The following is a 23,439-nucleotide window of genomic DNA, read 5'->3' on the forward strand; positions in this document are numbered from 1 at the left end:
AATAGTAAGAAAGGAAAATAGCAATGCCTATTTAGTGGAATATGAAAATAAGCGCGGCAAGATTGTGTCCGATTTAGTGGCTGTACAAAGGTTAAAACGCTATCACCGCCCTTCAGGGGGTGAGGAAGAAACGAATATCGTATCTCTTCAAGAGGAAGATTTCGAACCACTAACCGCCCATACGTAGCCCAAAGCACATGTCGTAATTGTTTACTTTCTGTGTGGACCTTATTTTTATAATTTTTATATTTTATTTTAATTTTATTTTTCGTTCCATTTTCCTAAAAGTATCAATACGTCAATTCGTTTTCTCGCCAAACGTATAAAACCTAATGTACGCACCATTGCTGATTTCTCGTAGATGTAAAACTATTTTGTTAGGCAATTGCATGTTTTATATATGAAGTTATTTATAAACACGCTCTGAAATATATGTGCATTTTTTCCATCCATGCATGAGTTATAAAAAGAATTAAATATGTTGTCAGTGAGCTCATTTAGTTAATTAAAGCAACGAAAGTGCGGCACGAGCGTTATCTAGTGTATATTTGTCTTTTCTATTGTGTATATTAAACCTACCGGTAGTATGTGAAAAGACCCGTTATTATAGTTAATAACGTAAGAAATGATAATGTCCCCGTGACATTTAGCCTTAAATAAAGAAAGAAGTCTGCGTAAGCCGACTAAAATGAAGCAGAGAACCAAGTTCTCATTTAGACCATGTAATTTGTGCTAATAATAAGCAAGGTGTGAAGTTTCATACGTTTGACGAGATATTTTTTTATCTATTTTCAGTTAAAATTATTCCTGGCCGACAGTTTGACTTTATCTTCTTGACCCCTCCTTGAATAATTCCTATTTACATTGCACTAATTGCATTGTTTCTAAAACTAACTAAAATACCCGAGAAAATTTTAATTTAAATTTATTTTGTGTAAAAATATGTGATTTATCAAATTTATTGATTTGATATTTATTGGCCGAAAAGTAATTCATTTATTCTCAATAATAACTAAAAATAACAGTTGTGGTCATTTTAGCAAGTTTAGGTTCAATAATTGCTACATATTTCAACAAGATGCAGTTTTTCCTATATTTATTAATTTTAATTGCATTTATCTCTCATGTCAATTCCCTATCCTTCAAGGAAGTGGTCATAAGATCCTTCCAATACCCGTACATCATTTGTTCAGTAATTACGTTAACACTAGTTTTTATTTGTATGTTAATTAATGCCTTCACATGTTGTCAGCGAAGATGTAAAAAGTTAAAAGTTTTGGAAAATAATTGCCCAAGGGAAATGGAACGAGTAAATATGTCTTCAAGTGTACAATTTTTAAATATATCCCAGTCGGATAGCGACTCTTGGCACAGTGGTCCCACCCAACCCGTTACATGTCGAAATCTTGCGTCAGTTTTTACTTTTCAAGACCCCTTTTATGACCAAGCAGATACTCCAAACGTAATTATCCCACTTGAAATTCCTCCCGTCCGTCTAGATACATTTAATGTTGCATTTCAAACTCTTAATCCATTAAAGTTAGATGATGTTAACACCTCATCTCGCTCTGTTCAAACTAATCCTGTTAAAGTAAAAAGAGTTAAAGGAGTTACGGTGAAAACACAAAACGTAGATGTGTCTCGAACCGACGACCCCCAGCCCCACTCTGAACCAATTGTCCCTTTCATTCAAAACATGTTTTATGACGACATATAATCAAGCTGCTTCTCCACGCACTCCCCTAGCCGTTATGCAACCGAGTTCGTACTAGCCTGGGGCGCCGAGCAAACATCTCCTTTTTTTTATTTTCCTCCGGCTCTGTCTCAATGAAATCCAGGTACATCAAGAACCAAAAGTTCATGAAAGGTACTCTCTTCCTCTTCCTATTTGCTCCTTGGCACCGCCTCCCTCGTTACCAGTCCTAAGTTTCTATCGTCGTGTTCCTCGCAGAGAAAGAACACGTTCCTGTTATTGGTCATCACTCACGGGGGGCTCCGCCCATCCAGAACGGCCGCTATATACTTTTCCCCTTTCCCCCTTCCCCCCCGACTCAGATCACACATCCAGCAGAGATGAACGATGTCTTTAGCTAGACTCCTCGAGTTCCTGCTTTATGCTGAATTGCATTTCCCTCGCAGTTATCATCGTCGAGGCCACTTCGGTGCGCAGTTTCTACTCCACATTCGAGTTAGCGGAAGACACATATCCTATTTCAGTCTCGGAGAAAGATAATTTGATGACACCTTTCTTTGTTGTAGATGAACTTTATACTCTCAGGTGGCTTCGGCAATGAAATTCCTAGCCTCCAAACGAGGTGTGAATAATAGCCTCTTCAAGGGCGCTTATTTATGCGACGTTTTTCTCGTTCCTTCAGAATTTTCAAAAGTTTCCCGAATGAAATTCAATTACTTCTTACAGATTAATTTCATGTTAATCTTCGTAAAGTAGGTAATAGCGAGTAATTGTGCTTATATTTTAATTTCCTACACGTCATAGACTTTACTTGAAGTAATATCATACGAAAGGAACGTGATAGCCAAGAAATGTTTTCTAAATCAATAACCCAGATTAGTTTCAGTTTGAATTTTACATTTTTACCTAAGAGAGACAAATGCGCCCCCTCCCTTATTTGGCGACGGTTTCAGCCCGGTCAAGGCAACCTCCTAGTGTCACACCCGGGATGTTTATGGTTTGCTTTGAGCAATTTTAATTTGATTTTTTTTTGTTAGTATTCTATTCCGTTTTTTTTTATTTTTTCAGTTTATTTAAATCAATTTCTTCACGTCACAAACATTTTGTTCTCTCCCTTCCAGATACCAAGCATGGCTGACATCGCGCAATTTTATTGGAGGTGTATTTTTCTATTCCTGACAACCCTTCCCACCTTTCAATATACAGTTGCAAATGAAAATGAGGATATTTTTGTAAGTGGGTTGGGTTTATTTTACGAACAACAAGGTCTTATGGTTCGCAGTTCCGATTACATATATACAACTGCCAATATTCACATTGATATTAACATTCGGACTGATAACCACTCAGGCTGTGTTAAGTGGTCAGCTATTGAAAAAGATACCCATGATCGTATTCATCAATACTTACGCGAAATTTCACTTTACCTCCCTTGTCGTTTTAAAACCAGCGATAGCCGGCCGAATTCCCATGGGGTGTGGAAAAATGTATCTGGGAACACTCGAGGGAAAAGATCGATTTTCTTTAATTTAATGAATTTATTTTCGGCAGGCCTTTCAATTTATAACTCCTTTTCAATTCATCACCTTAGCTCTTCTGTTCAAGCTCTAAAACATAATCAAGATCAGATTCAGGCAGAATTACAGGAAATGAAGAAAGACGAAATACAGACTTTCCGAGTTGTTAATAACATTTTGGTAATCTTCAAACGTTCTCTTATTGCTCTTAAAGCGGATTTAGTTTCGAAATTTTGTGACATCTATACGGAAGAAAGGCACCTAATGGCACTTTTGCACGCTTCAGAATTATTTACCCGTATTGATTTTATGGTAACCGATCTATCGATGAATAAACTGTCCTATCATATGATTTATCCCGATTGGCTCCGTGTTTTTCTCAGTCTTCATTCTGACTTTAAGGACACCCTGTATATGACGGATCTTGGTCTCTTTTACGCTTTAACCAATGTCTACCTTGTCAATTAGGGTAAGGACGGGGCAAACGGACACTGGGGCAAACGGACAGTCCCTAAGAAAAATTAGAATAATTTGGCGTTGAAGTTTGCAACAGTGCATCGGTTGGCGTTGTGATTTGAAGCAGAACATTGGCGAGAAGGTGTGTTGAACATCGGTTGAAATCTTGAAGAAGAACGCCAATCCAGCCGTAAAACCTGACCAGGTAAGGATAATTGTACTAGCAAAAACCTAAACAGTAAAAATCTGTGTGCTGAACATAAGGATTGCGTGGATTATGATGGTCCCGCCAAAGTTGCGCTTTGTAGTGTGGATACGGCATTGCTTCCTCAACATACACAGCCTGTGTCAACATGCTGCTGCCATGTGGTGGGCATTTTCGAAAATGTAAAGCGCAAAGCTACAGGCGGGGCGAACGGACAGGCTTGTGTTGGGGCAAACGGACATGCATAAAGTGCATATCATTTAAATACTATAAGGTATTATGAAATTCAGCAACTAATCTACATTTGACTCAAAATCGAAAGGGCATGTGTGAATTGTATGTAATGTATGTATTACCCTTCAGATGTATGCTTTTCTAAAATAATGTGTCCTTGTTACAGGATGGTGCGACATCGTGAACGAACCACAGACCGCTGTTCCTGGACAGATGAGAAATGCAGAGGGCTGTTAAAGCAGTACAAGATGGCATGCCTCTAGCTACAGCCGAAAGAACATTGTCTGTTCCGCGGAACACTTTACGGAGACGGGTTGGTAGCAACGTGCAAATTCCGAAATTTGGCCAGCAGTGGAGGTACAACTGGTGGAGCAACTTATGAAACTTGATTATATAGGATATGGTTTGACCTATAAGGAACTCTGCAGTTTGGTATATAGGTATGCATTTACAAATGGTGTGCCACACTCCTTTAATGATCTAAAAATGGCAGAGAAGAACTGGATACAAGGATTTTTAGCTCGTCACAAGGAACTCAGCTTGCGTGTTGCAGAGGCTCTGTCATATGCTCGCTCTAAATTACTATCTAAGACAAATATTAACATATTTTACAATAATTTATCAAAGTTGCTAGACGAACACAATATGTGGGACAAACCTGCCAACATATACAACGTGACGAGACAGGCTTGCAACTGATCTACAAAGCAAAACGAGTCATATCAATGCGGGGCAAAAGAGAAGTCGGGAGCCAAACAAATTGTGAAAAGGGAGAAACAGTAAGTGTTATGGCATGTGTATCTGCAACTGGCCAGTATGTGCCTCCTTTTGTTATCATGAAGGGTCAAAGATATAATGAGAACTATGAAATTGCAATGTCTCCTGAGACGAAAATAGTTCTTTCGGATAGTGGCTACATGCAATGGGAACAGTTTGCTCATTTTATGTACCATTTCATTAGTGTCAAACCCCCTGGTCCTGTAGTGCTCATTCTTGGTAGACACGGATTGCATTGTTCAGATCCACCAACTCTGGAGAAGGCATTAGCCAATAACGTGTACCTTCTGTGTTTACCTCCACACAGCACATACAAACTTCGTTTCGTTCTTTGGGTCACTTAAAACATTTTACAACGACGGCTGTAGAGTTTACGTGCGAAGAAATCCGGGGAAAGGTATCAATAAAGTGGCCTTTGGTGGCATTTTTGCAGAGACTTGGAATCGTGCGGTCACAGTGGGGAATGCAGTAAATGGGTTTCATGCGTATGGGATACATCCATTTAATCCACAACGCCTGCCTGAGCACGCATTTATTCCTGGAACTGTCCATGAAGTGAATGTTCAAGATCAGTGATCACCAGAACCATTGGCGATAGACGATGATGCCTCATCCCAAAAAATTTTCAAGAACTCAACCCCTTGCCATCAACTTCTGGGACCTCGAACAGGAAACGATAAACGGGGGAATTTCACTTATTAACGGATCCTTCTTTCATCGCTCGCCTCAAATAGAAAAAACTGACTGCAGCAAATCAAACAACAAGAAAGGCAAAGCATGTTAAACGCACCGCAAAAGATGGGTGCAGTGCTTAGTGTGTTCTGTCTGGTTCCACGTAAAGTGCGTTGCGAATGGAAATGACCAATACTTTGTGTGTTCTTCTTGTAAGAATGATGACAGTTCATAAATGAACTAGTGTCCATTTGCCCCTCTCACATGTCCGTTTGCCCCGCGATGGTGGGGCAAACGGACACTGCTACACACACTGATTCATTTAACAATTTGGAAGCCAATGTTCATTATTTTGAATTATACATTGTACTATTTGTTAACTCAATGTTCACACTTTCTGTATCGACCATATTTGCAATTTTTCATTAAACAGTTTGATAGTTATTTTGCAATATATCCTTAGGGTGTCCGTTTGCCCCGTCCTTACCCTATGACTTATCCACTTATTCTTTTCATATTTTGTTAGAAACTCCCAATTTACTTCGTAACGCTATTTCTCCCGTTTATCGGACTATAAATGTTGGCACTTTTGTTGATAATAAATGGTTCCGGGTTAAGGTTCCCCAATTATCATATAAAATGGAACATAATGGTCAAACCCAAATCGTGGAGATTCTTGACAGTCATTGTAAATTTAATTCCTTTATTTACGTTTGTATTCATACAGAACTTTCAATTCACGATAATATAAAATGCTTAACAAATATTCTATTTCATAATTCCACTATTTCCTGCTCCACAGAAATAAAATCCAACGTCGGGGGCCACCTCACGAAAGTTCGCACTCGAACAGGAGTGATAGTTTCCGGCACAGGCAAATTCCTCCAATCACAAACTTTAAACGGCAATTTAAATACACACAAAACAATAACAGTGTCTGAAGGAACATCCTTTTTCTGTAATTATAAGAATTTTGATCAATTGATTTTTGATGATGAAATCATCCACACTCGTAGAGTTTTAGATACAGAAATAGCTATTCGAGCAATTTCTCCACTTTTTAATACCTCTGTAAATTTTTCAAATGTAATTCTTCCTGATTGGACTGACTTTCGACTGGCCATGGAGAAATTAAATCAGTCAATCGCGAACGAACCCAAATTTCATGAAATATTTTTGTCCCATTTTCCCGTTACCGTTATCCTATTACTAATTTGGAACTTCATTTTAACTGTTTATTTATGCTATACGTCAGGCGTATGCAAGCGCAAACCAACCTTGACTAGTGAGCGTTAACAATGCGTCACTATGTCGCCTTGATTTATTCATCCATTTTTATGTATCTTTCGTAATTAATGATCTTAACGTCATTGGAGCCATGTCATTTACTTTTTATTATATCTTAGTGATCCCGAATTTACTTGTGGCTAGGTCCGTTTTAACAGTTGTGACGTTACCAAATTTTGGGGAAATTATTTTTTTTCGTCAGTTCCTCATTTTTACAATGCTTTGACACTTCTGACATGATATTAATGGATTTCGTCGGGTTATTTTTCTGATACCAGGGGATATATTTTATACCATCTACATATTACTTTTATGTATTTATCAATATTTAATTCTAGATATTTTCGTATATTTCATTGTATATTGATCATGTCCCAACACAGGGCATTTAGTGATATATCATAACTTTAGTTTTATATTGCACATTATTTTATATTTTGGGAGAAGCCAGGGGCTATATATAATTTAGTCAATATATACATATATTACTTTGATGAAGTCATATTTTCATTTTAATGGTTTTCCAGTGTTAAGGCGTCAAATAACATTTTCCGCCTTTTATTTTCTTTAGCCTTCATTCAAACTTTGTTTTATACCTTATATCACTTATTGGGCAGTTTATTTTATTTTAGTTTACTTATTTTTACTCATGATTTTCACTTGCCTATAAAAGACGATTACTTTACACATTTTTTTATATATTTTCAATATTGAATGACTGAGAGCAATGCAGTTTTTCCCATGTCCAACCTGTTTCCTCCCCTGTTCGGGAATTCCACGACTTCAAGGAATTTCGAAAGTCGCCCAGCGATATTTTTGAGGCCGGAAGAAGAACGCATTCCTGAAGGCTTTGGAGCTCACCAGCCTCCTTTGGGTTTCAGCGGTGTATGTCACGTAGCAGCACCGAAAACCCTATTCCAAGTGACATCCCAGGATCAGAACAGCGTCAGAAACATCAGAAGAAATGTCATCTTACAGAGCAACCCCCCCACGACTCTAACCCCCCTTAAGAAGAACCATGAACATCTTTCATGTACATCGTCCCTTTTTGCTCTGTAAGGCCAGGCAGTGTACTTCACCACATATTGGAACTTTCCGGGTACAGTCAACGACCCAAATGTGTTGAGACCCACCCCTGTGGATCAGCAACCTACCAGCCCACCTATGAACAGTTTCATCCTACCAGTGGCCATATTTACTGTTCCCCTTCTTGGAGTGATTGCAGCACGGTACACCTTCCGTTTCTTTCGCATGCAACCAGCGTACGAAATGTGTCACCATTCGATGTGTGCCGGAAATATGCAATGGCGTCTGCTGTGAACTTTCGGGGGCCTATCCTAACATTCCCCCCCCCCCGTGTCCGCCATTGTACAACGCATATTTTGGGGCGTGGAAACGCTACTTGGAGTGGCTTTCCATGGACTACCCTGTGTTCGCCCGCCCCACGGCCAACGTGTTTTCATCTGACCTGTACTGAACAGTATTCCTGAACTTTCCACATCGGGATTCGAATCCGGTCCCCCAGTGCAATTGTGATCGGTCAAGGACCGTGTATGTCCCGGAACAGTGCTTCGTACCCCAGGACTCCGGGGTTTGAGTGTATTTGGATTGCCCTGCCTTCTGATTTCTCAGGTCATAGTGTGCACACATAGTGTGCTACGAACGTCACTGGCAAGTGAAAACATAATCTTCATCTATTTTTTTAATCTTCGTGTGGTGGTGCGGAGTCCAGTGGAGTTTGGTGTTTACCACGGTCTTTTTGCTCTCACCTCGAACTGTCATCCTGAAGAGGCGGAAGATTGCGAGCATGCGGCCTTAAGGTTTCTCACGGATTGCGTTCGGTGCTTAGTTAGCACTTGATCAGAAGCCATTCGCATGTATCGCGTTACGATGCAGTGTGTTGAACTTTCCGCTGACTCCACAGACCTGCGAACAACACTTTATATCGCATGTTGACCAAACGTCAGCATTGTTGATTACGAAAGACTCTTCCAGCGTGTGGCTAATGTAAACATAGGACTTTATTTCAGCATTCAAGCTTGAGCTTAATTCTGTTCCATTTACTTTTCGGTGAAGGGTCTCAGACATTTTTTTTATTATTATTTTATTTTATGTAACCTTTTTTGTTCATGTAATAAACAAAACCTTTTAAATTTTGGTGAATGGCAGAAGGTTCAATTTAAACTTTTAATTATTACAATTTCAATTTTGGAAATTGTTTCGCGAGAGGGGGTGTCGTACCATGCCCTGTTCGATTAAGAAATATTGACCCTGGCAGACCTTGTCAGCTCCTGCTCAGAAATGTGTAGAATAAGCTTTCTACAGGAAATGGTAAGAACACTGGCCTTTGGCAAGAGGTGACGAGAGGCCAAGCGAGGGTTTAAATAGGTGCGCATGAGAGCGACACGAGGTCTTTTAATCTGGTATCATCGGAGAAGCAGGAGCTACTGGTCTTATTTCTAAACCGAACAGGGTAAGCTAGTCTACACCCATTCTGCCATTTGCATTGCTCACTTCAGTCTAGAAACGAATCATGAGTCTATTTTAATGAATAGTTAGATATTTGTACCTGCCCGTTCAGGGCTGTCTCTACCATCAACTAGTACTAATAGTACATCCCTATTTAAGATCCCCGCGTCCAGAGGAACGCTACGACATAACACCGGCAATCTTCAGCGGATCTTGGAAACTCCGCTGACACGGGATTCTATCTGAAATCGTACGAAATAACGCAACGTCAGCCTTATGCAAAAGCACGGTTAACGGCAGGACGCGGCTTCGCCAACGGCTCTAACGATCGGAAATTTGAATCTCCCTTAAATAGCTCGATAGACCATTTCTCACGCAGTTGTAATCAGAAAGTTATCGCGTGAACAGCTCTTGTCGCCAATTAATAATCTGATTATCGATCAATACGTAAGGAGTTTCATTTCAGGACTGAACCTTCTCTACTAAATCAGAGAGAAGAACATTTCTACAAGACACCAGAGGTAACCGAATTATTTTCACGACCCTGTCAGACCAGTCAACGGAAGTGTTAAAATCGAATGTTTAAGTCTTCTCCTTATTTCACAGGGGCGAGCCTTTGCTTGTTTATGTGTTACCTTCGTTTCTCAGGGGTGTTACTCCAAGCCATAGCCATAGCCTTAGGCTGACATAGCCTGTGTTCGATCCCAAAAACCCGAGAGGTTTTTATACGATAGCTGCATTGAAACCTGATATATTAGTTACCCATAGTTTGTAAAAATAAAGTAGTTACGGGTCTAGAAAGAGGCGAGAAAGAGCATACATTTTCGAAGCGCTCTTAAAACATGTTCATTTTCAAAGTCATGAAGACCTCTGGCCTCTTATTTGGGAGATCTTTAAATCTTCTTGACATTAATAACAAGAAATCAATTTTTGGAATGGTGTAAGAAACTGAAATTGATGCTTGACAAAGGTGAAATTTAATTTGTTTTCTTTTATGTAAAACGTCTTTGGAATCACGCAAGAGGGCAGGACAATGGAACAATTATACTAGCATATAAATCCATATAGGCATCAAAGTCCGGAAGGGGGTTAAGGGGGCCACTCCCATCTCCCCCCGGTAAGTGAACGTCAACAAAAAATTATATATTTCACGCATATTATTTCATTTAAGTCACAGTAATATATGTTAATTATTGCGAGGGCGTTGCAGGAACACGATAACTTCAAACTGAAGCACTATTAATGGGAGAAATGTGTGTCGTTTGCACCGCTCCAACGAAAAAAAAATACCTTGCTTGCCTCTCCAAACTCCATGCTTAACAGCGGCCAAGACCTGCCAGAGCGGTTTTCTTCATTGGGTGACACGTTGTCAGCGCATCGAGTCCCATCGCCGCTGTTTTCTGGGTTTCGAGACCGGAGTCCGCTACTTCTTTTTCAAGTAGCTCTCTCCTCACGACGCTGGATCAACGTAGACATTTTGGGAGCTCCCACCGAATCGAACCCGGGGCCGCTCGCACCAAAGGCGAGAGCGCTAACCATTTGGCTACGCGGAAACCCGTGTACTTAGCGCTCCCTCGAAGAAATCCTGCGGACGTCCGTGCATGTAGGAAAGGGGGATACGACCCGCCATAAAGCAGTTACACAGTATTGTGTGAAACGCACGTGTAAGATTAAGTACACTCTTCGAGGTGCAGTGTCCGAATACACAAACGCGCGGGAAAAACAGGTGTTTGATTTTAACTTCACTTTGTTCACACACAGGCTGCTGGGGATTGGATTTACTGTTTGTAGTGGGATTCTATGCTGATCGCGGGCCCAAGTGGCGGCTGACCTACATAGCTCCATCTGTCCACCAATTATCGTCGGGTGTGTGCGCCTCGATGAGTGTCATCAACCTCAGTTGCGAAGTGAAAGATGTAGGGGTAACATCGCTCTTTCGTTACAACACTGCCAAGCGTACGTTTGTTTTCGTCAGTTTTATTAGCTTGTTTGCATAGTGTTTTTGGGTGTTTTGTGTACTAATATTCCGTGTTTTGTTATTGTACAACTTTTACCTAGTAACTGCGCTGATCAACTCTTTCCCTCCCCCATCTTATAGTACGTTTGGCAACATGCTGTGTATCCGACGCTCATTTGTTTCGTTCCTCCTGCAACGTTCGGTGCCTTTGACACGAAAATTCCCGATGTCAGTCGAAGAGAATTCAACTGATCGCTGACTCGTTGTTTCCCAGCGCCAGCTGGAAATGCGAGCACTATAACCACTATGTCCGTAATGATTTCCCGACTTTTCGAGATTCCAAACAGTCGCGAAATTCCAAATTATCACATTTGAAAGTGGTTATTTTTTTTATATGAATGAATGAATTAGAATTTTCGTTATATCGATACATGTGGCTATTTTGCACCCTTGAAAATATAGGAGGAAAAATCCTCTTATCTAAAACCCTTATTTTAAAGGTTTTTTTTAAAAAAAAAATAAGTGTAAAGGTCCGCTTGAGAGAGGTTAAAAGTAAGGATGTAAAGGAACTTGCACAGGACATGCACAACACATTAAAAGGTAAGGAGAGACTGAACAGTTCCTCGGAAACAGTGCAAGAGGTCCGCCTTTGTGCATTATAAGTGTGTAAAACTTCTAGGAAATTCTGAGTTATTCTAGGATTGCAAAAACAAGCACTTAAGAGAGAAATAGGTCTCCCCGGTGGCGCAGCTGTAGCGTCGTTGCCTTGTAATCAAGGGGTCCCCGGTTCGATACCCGGTGGAGGCACATAGTGGTTGGAATCCCAGTTTAAACTGTAGTTCCAGTCCCGATTGGCCTTTCTGTGCATAAAGTGAACTTGAGACACCAACTCAATCAATCAATAAAAGAGGGAAATAGAATTCGAGATTTGCACACTATCGGGAATTTTCGAAAATTTCACGTCCCGAAAAATTCTGACTTTACTTCGGTGATTATTTCTCGTCCACAACGTCGATTTGTATTATTTGTGCGTATTTCTATCCATGAAAAAATGTAGTTAGTTCTATGCAATTCCCATGTAACTATAAAATAATAGAGCAAGGCACTACACTTCTGGCGAATTCTGCCCATAAAATAAGATGTGTTTCGAATTGGTGGTCAGTGAAACACGGCAGTGCACGCCAAAGTAGCTCGGCTCCAATGCGACCGCCAACACTTTATTTAAAAAGTGTTCTTTGTTCTACTGCTTTTGTACGCCAGTATGAGTGTTCGGTCGAAAGAAGATCTAATGGGACCCTACCCGAAGCTAAAATGGTCAATTCGCATTATTTCGCTCTTTCGTATACTCCAAAAACGTGATTAGGATGTATCACTACACGTATATAAAAACTTCACTTCAACACTTTTCGGTATTATTGAGTTTGCGAAAAATCTAGATACCAACTTATAACACTCACCTAGTCCCATCAGAACGCTGAAGCACCTTTGAACCAATTCCCGCAGCTGTTGACATTCGTTCTTTGTTAAGCCTCATAGTTTAAATGTCCAACACATCACTTCTTACACACATTTTTAGCTTTTCTTTGTTCAGTTGGAACAAAACATGAAGCATCATCCACATCGCAATTCCTTCACTGCGCACAGAAACAGTACAGATGAGCCACTTGAGCGAATTAGCAAAACGCACGCTTCCTAGACTACAGAGCCATCTGTCGGCGGAAACTGAAACATCGTAACGGGAGGAGTGGCTTTAAGAGTTGAAGAATCTTCAAAGCACGCCTTCCGATTTGTGTAAAGGAGGGGATGGTGAATAAGGAAGTGAAAAATGTTGCGAAAGGACCTTGAAAAAAGGGGGAAGAGAAAAAGACATGTTACGCGTGCTTGATTGATTCAATTGGTTAGCATGAGCAAATATAATTCATGAGACTTTGACATGTTGATGTGCCGGGACAAGACTAAGCACGTCATGTGGAAGAGAAGGAAAATAATAGAAGCGAAGAATCGAAAATGAAATACCGCAGAATTTGCACATCAAGGAGTCAGTTAATGTTGACAAGAAGTAAGTAATGATGAAATGCGACAGAGTAAATGAATAGTTTGCCAGGGAAAGTTTAAATCTGCTCCACCAGGTGGCAGCAATTATCTCGTTTTTAGATTTTATCTTTACCTGACACTGCAAATGTAAAAATGGCTACTGTGCAGGCTAATATGGAAACAGACAGATTCGATTCTCTGTCTATGTGTGGTTTTTAGAACATAGTACGTATAGTCTTAGAACAAATTGTAAAAAATTGTAATGTCGCATGGTACAATAGGCAGGGATTGGCTACATTAATTTTAGTATGAACTGATAAAATAGAGACAACGTGATTAATAGGAGCTACCATCCGATCAATTATATGCAACATTATGGAATTCTAAACCGGATCTCTACATTAAGGTGGGAAATTGTTCAGCAGTGTCTCTGCATGAAGCGGCTCTGGGCCTCACTAGTCTCAAAAAATGGTGCCCTAGGCAGGATTGTGATTTTTCGCCTACTCTCCCCCAGCCCCACACTACCAAACACTGAAATGTGAGTCTTTCGATAGTCTTTCATCTTATACCATGCTTTGTGATATTTACATCCTACAAATTTTAAAACTAAGAAAGAAAGAAAAAAAACATTATAAATAATATAGATTATATTTAAAGATTTGTTTGTACTTTACATTTCTGATTAGAAAAAAGTTTAACATATTTAAGAAAATTTGCGTGATATTTTAGTGTCTGAAAAACATCTTTAAAAACGTACAATTACTACTAGTTTGGGAAACAGAAAATTCCAGTAGTGTGTTAACAGAAGTACTTTTAAGTAAAATAAGAAAAAAGGTTAAGAATAATATTTAAAATAAATAAAATTTTTGGTGTACAGTATGTTCTCCTTAAAAAAAATGTATTTTTAAAATTATATAAAACTCTGCTTGAAAAAAAAACATCGTTACAAACTATGTATTGTACATTATTGAAAGTAAATTTTACAAAACATTTTTAAAATCCGACATATCTCGGAAAGAAAAATAATGACAATTTAGTTTTCCTTTCTTGCAATGAAGCAAAATCGTCAACAAGGTCAAGGGTCGAGTAACACCTCGTATGTTTTCCATCTCCTCTTACCTCTGCCAATTGTAAATTTGTAAGTATTCTGATTCGTTGTTTTTAAAAAAGAAAAGCTATGGATGGCGCCCTAGGTTCCCTCCCCCCTTGCCTACTCCTCGCAACGAGCCTGATAAATGAGGACAACTATGGCGGCTCGTGCATGGTGCTCATTACATCACCTTCACAAAATGACTGAGATTGTTCATGTATGTGCCCATACCTCCACATATCACCCTATGTCTTAACGAATATTGAAATGTGCAGGGGTAGCTTTACTTACACATATAAACATAGACGCAAGTGTGTGCGCGCGTGTAGGTACACTCTGTCCCGCTTATCTCTGTAGCAGGCGAACGAAAACAAGCCTCTGCGCAAGTAGTGACGCGAGACGGCTCCACCAATGAACACGTGAGAGGAACGGGATTGTGTGGAGGGGAAAGCGAGTGCAGTTACCAGCCTTCGCAGTAACGTGTATTACTTCGCTCTTCCCACTCGATTACCAGCCCTTTCTCTGCCGCTTTGCGCGGCCTTGCTCCAGAGATAGCCGGGACAGAGTATAGGTTAAATCAGGTAGGAATATTTCCGACACTGCCCCTGCATGCAGCAGCTCTGAGGTTCATTCAATGGGTATCCCGGGTTTTTATCGCTTGCGGAGCCTGAATGCACCGTCAAGTACAGGGTGATTTTTTATGCATTGCACCATTTGTTTTGTGTACAAAAAGTAGAAAATGCAGTATGTAGGTTTGATATTGTGTAAAGAGTGTTGGGGAAAGTGGTGAGAACCATATTCGAAAGCATCGTTGCATTATAGCGGCTACCACACCTATCACTCCACAAAACACGACGCCGCACAAGTTCAGATGAGCTGTGCAGAGTAATCGTGCACATATGCAACCGTTGTTCCCTTTTTGTTTGGCATGGTTGTTGATCCTTCCACCTGCTGGTTTCAACAAGATAGTGCGCGACCTCACACGGCAACAATAGTTCTTGATTATCTTGAGGAGATGTTTAATCACCGTGTGTTGTCTAATCGTTATCCTCGTGTGCACGGGAAGGGGTTTGAATGGCCACCAATGTCACCAGATATGACGCTACAACAATTCAAAAACTGAAAAATGCCGTAGAAGAAGAAATATTCAATATTTCTGAGGACACATTAGCAGAAGTGGTGCGCAATTTCGTTGTCAGGTTGCGCCATGTCCGTGATAAGCAAGGGGTACATATTGAACATATTGTGGTTTAAACTCCCAAGTCCCTAGAACATTCCACTGAAGTTTGAAAGGTTTATGACACGTGGTTCGTAAATTATGGCTACTTCCAATGGTTCAATGTATAAAAAATCACCCTGTAAATAAACCAGACCAAATCAATCAATCAATGAATCAGTCTTGTATCGGCACTTGTACTCGATTCCTTTCCAATTAAGGAGCTACTATAATGGTAGCAGTAAAAAAAATGAACTTGGGGGTTGGGATTTGAAAATGTGAACTCTCAATATTTGGCAAAGAAAATTCTTGGTTCTGCAGTTTAGTGCTGCATATTTTCACTGAATGCAACCACGTGCCAGTGTTCAGACTACATCTTCACTAAGATTGTGGGAAATATTGACTTTTTACCTATTGCACAGTATTTTGCAAGGCATTGTAAATTAAATTCCATGTAAATTTTTCATGCTTATGCCTCGCCGTATTCAGCCTTGACTTCGCTTTCTTTCGAGTGAAACATTACTTAATGCAGTGTTTCTAACCTCACAAAAATGCCATCTACATACTTCCAATTTGAACACGCAGTCTTCTCTTCATCTGTTCCTTCTGGCCATGCTTTTCTACATTGTTATCTTTGTTCACCTACCTCTCTACTTCGTTCTATTCTTCATCTTCATTTAAGGTTAGCAGATTTTTAAACCGACAAAACGGGACATTTTCATGAAGGAAAAACAGGATAAAATGGGACGGAAAACGTACATATTTTAATATAAAAGCTGTTTCGTCATAAAATGTTTGAAAATTAATTAAATAAATACACAAATACTGTGTAAATTACTTAAATAATACGGTGATGCACTCCAGCCAACCAGTGCTTTGGAATTGGAAATCATGTATTGATATGTTGCCGATGAATTGATCTCCTTTAGTACATCCTTCTTTCAAATAACACCCACACGTCTGATTAGGGTTTACCTTATTAATCAACATAGCTTTCAAAGTTTGTACTGAAAAAGCGTTCTTGTCGCTTGTCCACAAATTATTCATATACGAAAACACTCCTTTCAGGCAAACAGAATTATTTTTAGAAAATTGCGGTAAGGCACATTGTGCCACATAAGTGCAACGGTGTAGACTTCTAACGTAAACAGCTCTGTAGTCAGATGTGAGTTACTGAATGTTACATGCCATTAGTATATAAGGTACGAGGGTAAATAAAAAACTAAAGGCAATTTTGTGTTTTCTCAGGAATAAACGAAGACTGGGTGTGTCTGACGTCACCACGTGTATACTTGGAGTGACGTGGAAGTAGGAGTATCCATCACTGCCCCATTCAGTCGAGTGTCGCGGAGCAAAAAGGTCACACGTACGGGCGCACCACTCCACGAATGCACCATAGAGGAACAGCACGCCCTAGTGCGCTTTCTGTGGTCGTAGGGAGTCAAACCGGCATCCACCGTCGGCTGTTAGCTTTGACTTGCTTCCCCATCCTCCGTACAGCCCTGATCTGGCGCCATCGGATTATCACATCTTCGGCCCTTTGAAGGAGGCGCTGCCTGGTCGTCGGTTCAGGTCAGACGACGAGGTCCAGCAGGCGGTGCAGACAGACGTGGCTTTGTGAGCAACCAAAAACCTTCTTCGCGGACGGGATACAGAAGCTGATTGCACGATACCAAAAGTGCATTGCCGTGCAGGGGGGCATATGTGGAAAAGTGAGGTGTAGTTTTTCTTCTTGTGTGGAAATAAAGATGTTATGTGAAAATTGCCTTTACTTTTTGATTTACCCTCGTAATTCTATGCTGATGAGTCACTGTCAAAAAAAGGGACACCTTGATGTCCCGTTTTACGTTAAAAAATCGGGACAGAAACTCAAAATAGGGACGACCATTTTTAGGAGCAAATAGTAGTAAATTGCAGGGACATAGCGTATCACGCTCGAGGCATGACTCGAACCCGGGACCCCTGGCGTCATAACTCGGTAGTCTAATCACTTCGCCAAGGGGTCCAGCTGAAGCGCTGGAAAGAGCTTTTTACAATCACATAACACCGGCAATCTTCAGCGGATCTTGAAAACTTCGCTCACACGGGATTCTACAGGAAATCGTACGAAATAACGCAACGTCAGCCTTATGCAAAAGCACGGTTAACGGCAGTACGCGGCTTCGCCAACGGCTCTAACGATCGGAAATTTGAATGTCCCTTAAATAGTTCGATAGACCATTTCTCACGCAGTTGTAATCAGAAAGTTATCGCGTGAACAGCTCTTGTTGCCAATTAATAATCTGATTATCGATCAATACGTAAGGAGTTTCATTTTAGGACCGTACCTTGTCTACTAAATCAGCGAGAAGAACATCTCTACAATACACCAGAGGTAAACGAACATTCCTATATTCCTTTCTATTATTTTCACGATCCTGTCAGACCAGTCAACGGAAGTGTTAAAATCGAATGTTTAAGTCTTCTCCTTATTTCACAGGGGCGAGCCTTTGCTTGTTTATGTGTTACTTTCGTTTCTCAGGGGTGTTACTCAAAGCCATAAGAGTATCCCGCAAGCGAGTAGCCTTAGGCTGACATAGCCTGTGTTCGATCCCAAAAACCCGAGAGGTTTTTATACTATAGCCGCATTGAAACCTGATATATTAGTTACCCATAGTTTGTAAAAATAAAGTAGTTACGGATCTAGAAAGAGGCGAGAAAGATCATGCATTTTCGAAGCGTTCTTAAAACATGTTCATTTTCAAAGGCATGAAGACCTCTGGCCTCTTATTTGGGAGATCTTTAAATCTTCTTGACATTAATAACAAGAAATCAATTTTTGGAATGGTGTAAGAAACTGAAATTGATGCTTGACAAAGGTGAAATTTAATTTGTTTTCTTTTATGTAAAACGTCTTTGGAATCACGCAAGAGGGCAGGACAATGGAACAATTATACGGGCATATAAATCCATATAGGCAACAAAGTCCGGAAGGGGTTAAGGGGGCCACGCCCATCTCCCTCCGGAGGGTGAACGTCAACAAAAAAATATACATTTCACACATATTATTTCATTTAAGTCACAGTAATATGTTAATTATTGCGAGGGCGTTGCAGGAACACGATAACTTCAAACTGAAGCACTATTAATGGGAGAAATGTGTATTGTTTGCCCCCGCCCCATCGAAAAAAAAATACCTTGCTTGTCTCTCCAAACTCCATGCTTAACAGCGGCCAAGACCTGCCAGAGCGGTTTTCTTCATTGGGTGACGCGTTGTCAGCGCATCGAGCCGCTGTTTTCTGGGTTTCGAGACCGGAGTCCGCTACTTCTTTTTCAAGTAGCTCCCTCCTCACGACTCTAGATCAACGTAGAAATTTTGGGGGTTCCCACCGAATCGAACCCGGCGCCGCTCGCACCAAAGGCGAGAGCCCTAACAATTTGGCTACGCGGAAACCCGTGTACTTAGCGCTCCCTCGAAGAAATCCTGCGGACGTCCGTGCATGAAGGAAAAAGGAATGCGACCCGCCATAAAGCAGTTACACAGTCTTGTCTGAAACGCATGTGTAAGATTAAGTGCACTCTTCGAGATACAGTGTCCGAATACACGAACGCGCGGGAAAAACAGGTGTTTGATTTTAACTTCACTTTGTTCACACAAAGGCTGCTGGGGATTGGACCTACTGTTTATAGTGGGATCCTACGCTGATCGCGGGCCCAACTGGCGGCTGACATACATAGCTCCATCTGTCCACCAATTATCGTCGGGTGTGTGCGCCTCGATGAGTGTCATCATCCTCAGTTGCGAAGTGAAAGATGTAGGGGTAACATCGCTCTTTCGTTACAACACTGCCAAGCGTACGTTTGTTTTCGTCAGTTTTATTAGCTTATTTGCATAGTGTTTTTGGGTGTTTTGTGTACTAATATTCCGTGTTTTGTTATTGTACAACTTTTACCTAGTAATTGCGCTGATCAACTCTTTCCCTCCCCCATCTTATAGTACGTTTGGCAACATGCTGTGTATCCGACGCTCATTTGTTTCATCCCGCCTGCAACGTTCGGTGCCTTGTGACACGAAAATTCCCGATGTCAGTCGAAGAGAATTCAACTGATCGCTGATTCGTTGTTTCCCAGCGCCAGCTGGAAATGCGAGCACTATAACCACTATGTCCGTAATGATTTCCCGACTTTTCGAGATTCCAAACAGTCGCGAAATTCCAAATTATCACATTTGAAAGTGGTTATTTTTTTATGTGAATGAATGAATTAGAATTTTGGTTACATTTTGCACCCTTGAAAGTATACGAGGAAAAATCCTCTTATCTAAAACCCTTACTTTAAAGTTTTTTTTTAAAAAAAGGTGTAAAGATCCGCTTGAGAGAGGTTAAAAGTAAGGATGTAAAACGACTTGCACAGGACATACACAACACATTAAAAGGTAAGGAGAGATTGAACACTTCCTCAGAAACAGTGTAAGAGTTCCGCCTTTGTGCATTATAAGTGTGTAAAACTTCTAGGAAATTCTGAGTTATTCTAGGATTGCAAAAACAAGCACTTAAGAGGGAAATAGGTCTCCCCGGTGGCGCAGCGGTAGCGTCGTTGCCTTGTAATCAAGGGGTCCCGGGTTCGATACCCGGTGGAGGCACATAGTGGTTGGGATCCCACTTTAAACTGTAGTTGAAGTCCCGATTAGCCTTTCTGTGCATAAAGTGAACTTGAGACACCAACTCAATCAATCAATAAAAGAGGGAAATAGAATTCGAGATTTGCACAGTATCGGGAATTTTCGAAAATTTCACGTCCCGAAAAATTCTGACTTTACTTCGGTGATTATTTCTCGTCCACAACGTCGATTTGTATTATTTGTGCGTATTTCTATCCATGAAAAAATGTAGTTAGTTCTATGCAATTCCCATGTAACTATAAAATAATAGAGCAAGGCACTACACTTCTGGCGATTTCTGCCCATAAAATAAGATGTGTTTCGAATTGGTGGTCAGTGAAACACGGCAGTGCACGCCAAAGTAGCTCGGCTCTAATGCGACCGCCAACACTTTATTTACAAAGTGTTCTTTGTTCTACTGCTTTTGTACGCCAGTATGAGTGTTCGGTCGAAAGAAGATCTAATGGGACCCTACCCGAAGCTAAAATGGTCAATTCGCATTATTTCGCTATTTCGTATGCTCCAAAAACGTGATTAGGATGTATCACTACACGTATATAAAAACTTCACTTCAACACTTTTCGGTATTATTGAGTTTGCGAAAAATCTAGATACCAACTTATAACACTCACCTAGTCCCATCAGAACGCTGAAGCACCTTTGAACCAATTCCCGCAGCTGTTGACATTCGTTCTTTGTTAAGCCTCATAGTTTAAATGTCCAACACATCACTTCTTACACACATTTTTAGCTTTTCTTTGTTCAGTTGGAACAAAACATGAAGCATCATCCACATCGCAATTCCTTCACTGCGCACAGAAACAGTACAGATGAGCCACTTGAGCGAATTAGCAAAACGCACGCTTCCTAGACTACAGAGCCATCTGTCGGCGGAAACTGAAACATCGTAACGGGAGGAGTGGCTTTAAGAGTTGAAGAATCTTCAAAGCACGCCTTCCGATTTGTGTAAAGGAGGGGATGGTGAATAAGGAAGTGAAAAATGTTGCGAAAGGACCTTGAAAAAAGGGGGAAGAGAAAAAGACATGTTACGCGTGCTTGATTGATTCAATTGGTTAGCATGAGCAAATATAATTCATGAGACTTTGACATGTTGATGTGCCGGGACAAGACTAAGCACGTCATGTGGAAGAGAAGGAAAATAATAGAAGCGAAGAATCGAAAATGAAATACCGCAGAATTTGCACATCAAGGAGTCAGTTAATGTTGACAAGAAGTAAGTAATGATGAAATGCGACAGAGTAAATGAATAGTTTGCCAGGGAAAGTTTAAATCTGCTCCACCAGGTGGCAGCAATTATCTCGTTTTTAGATTTTATCTTTACCTGACACTGCAAATGTAAAAATGGCTACTGTGCAGGCTAATATGGAAACAGACAGATTCGATTCTCTGTCTATGTGTGGTTTTTAGAACATAGTACGTATAGTCTTAGAACAAATTGTAAAAAATTGTAATGTCGCATGGTACAATAGGCAGGGATTGGCTACATTAATTTTAGTATGAACTGATAAAATAGAGACAACGTGATTAATAGGAGCTACCATCCGATCAATTATATGCAACATTATGGAATTCTAAACCGGATCTCTACATTAAGGTGGGAAATTGTTCAGCAGTGTCTCTGCATGAAGCGGCTCTGGGCCTCACTAGTCTCAAAAAATGGTGCCCTAGGCAGGATTGTGATTTTTCGCCTACTCTCCCCCAGCCCCACACTACCAAACACTGAAATGTGAGTCTTTCGATAGTCTTTCATCTTATACCATGCTTTGTGATATTTACATCCTACAAATTTTAAAACTAAGAAAGAAAGAAAAAAAACATTATAAATAATATAGATTATATTTAAAGATTTGTTTGTACTTTACATTTCTGATTAGAAAAAAGTTTAACATATTTAAGAAAATTTGCGTGATATTTTAGTGTCTGAAAAACATCTTTAAAAACGTACAATTACTACTAGTTTGGGAAACAGAAAATTCCAGTAGTGTGTTAACAGAAGTACTTTTAAGTAAAATAAGAAAAAAGGTTAAGAATAATATTTAAAATAAATAAAATTTTTGGTGTACAGTATGTTCTCCTTAAAAAAAATGTATTTTTAAAATTATATAAAACTCTGCTTGAAAAAAAAACATCGTTACAAACTATGTATTGTACATTATTGAAAGTAAATTTTACAAAACATTTTTAAAATCCGACATATCTCGGAAAGAAAAATAATGACAATTTAGTTTTCCTTTCTTGCAATGAAGCAAAATCGTCAACAAGGTCAAGGGTCGAGTAACACCTCGTATGTTTTCCATCTCCTCTTACCTCTGCCAATTGTAAATTTGTAAGTATTCTGATTCGTTGTTTTTAAAAAAGAAAAGCTATGGATGGCGCCCTAGGTTCCCTCCCCCCTTGCCTACTCCTCGCAACGAGCCTGATAAATGAGGACAACTATGGCGGCTCGTGCATGGTGCTCATTACATCACCTTCACAAAATGACTGAGATTGTTCATGTATGTGCCCATACCTCCACATATCACCCTATGTCTTAACGAATATTGAAATGTGCAGGGGTAGCTTTACTTACACATATAAACATAGACGCAAGTGTGTGCGCGCGTGTAGGTACACTCTGTCCCGCTTATCTCTGTAGCAGGCGAACGAAAACAAGCCTCTGCGCAAGTAGTGACGCGAGACGGCTCCACCAATGAACACGTGAGAGGAACGGGATTGTGTGGAGGGGAAAGCGAGTGCAGTTACCAGCCTTCGCAGTAACGTGTATTACTTCGCTCTTCCCACTCGATTACCAGCCCTTTCTCTGCCGCTTTGCGCGGCCTTGCTCCAGAGATAGCCGGGACAGAGTATAGGTTAAATCAGGTAGGAATATTTCCGACACTGCCCCTGCATGCAGCAGCTCTGAGGTTCATTCAATGGGTATCCCGGGTTTTTATCGCTTGCGGAGCCTGAATGCACCGTCAAGTACAGGGTGATTTTTTATGCATTGCACCATTTGTTTTGTGTACAAAAAGTAGAAAATGCAGTATGTAGGTTTGATATTGTGTAAAGAGTGTTGGGGAAAGTGGTGAGAACCATATTCGAAAGCATCGTTGCATTATAGCGGCTACCACACCTATCACTCCACAAAACACGACGCCGCACAAGTTCAGATGAGCTGTGCAGAGTAATCGTG

At 40.4% G+C, this 23,439-nt stretch overlaps 1 protein-coding gene across 2 annotated transcripts in view; it reads right to left on the minus strand.

Annotated features, from left to right (window-relative positions):
- Positions 1–23,439, minus strand: part of LOC145989466 (kinesin-like protein KIF12) — a 314,209-nt gene that overhangs the window by 237,250 nt on the left and 53,520 nt on the right. Inside the window, exon 1 of one of the 2 annotated variants that reach the window (XM_083124814.1) lies at positions 12,725–12,892. The exons of the other annotated variant lie outside the window; for it this stretch is intronic. Coding sequence (XP_082980940.1) covers positions 12,725–12,801 — 77 coding nt within the window. The 5' untranslated portion in view covers positions 12,802–12,892. Of the gene's footprint in view, positions 1–12,724; positions 12,893–23,439 lie in introns of those variants that run through there. 2 annotated transcript variants of the gene reach the window in all.

This window comes from Lepisma saccharinum, chromosome 6 (genome assembly GCF_977018435.1).
Source record: "Lepisma saccharinum chromosome 6, izLepSacc3.1, whole genome shotgun sequence".
NCBI lineage: Eukaryota > Metazoa > Arthropoda > Insecta > Zygentoma > Lepismatidae > Lepisma > Lepisma saccharinum.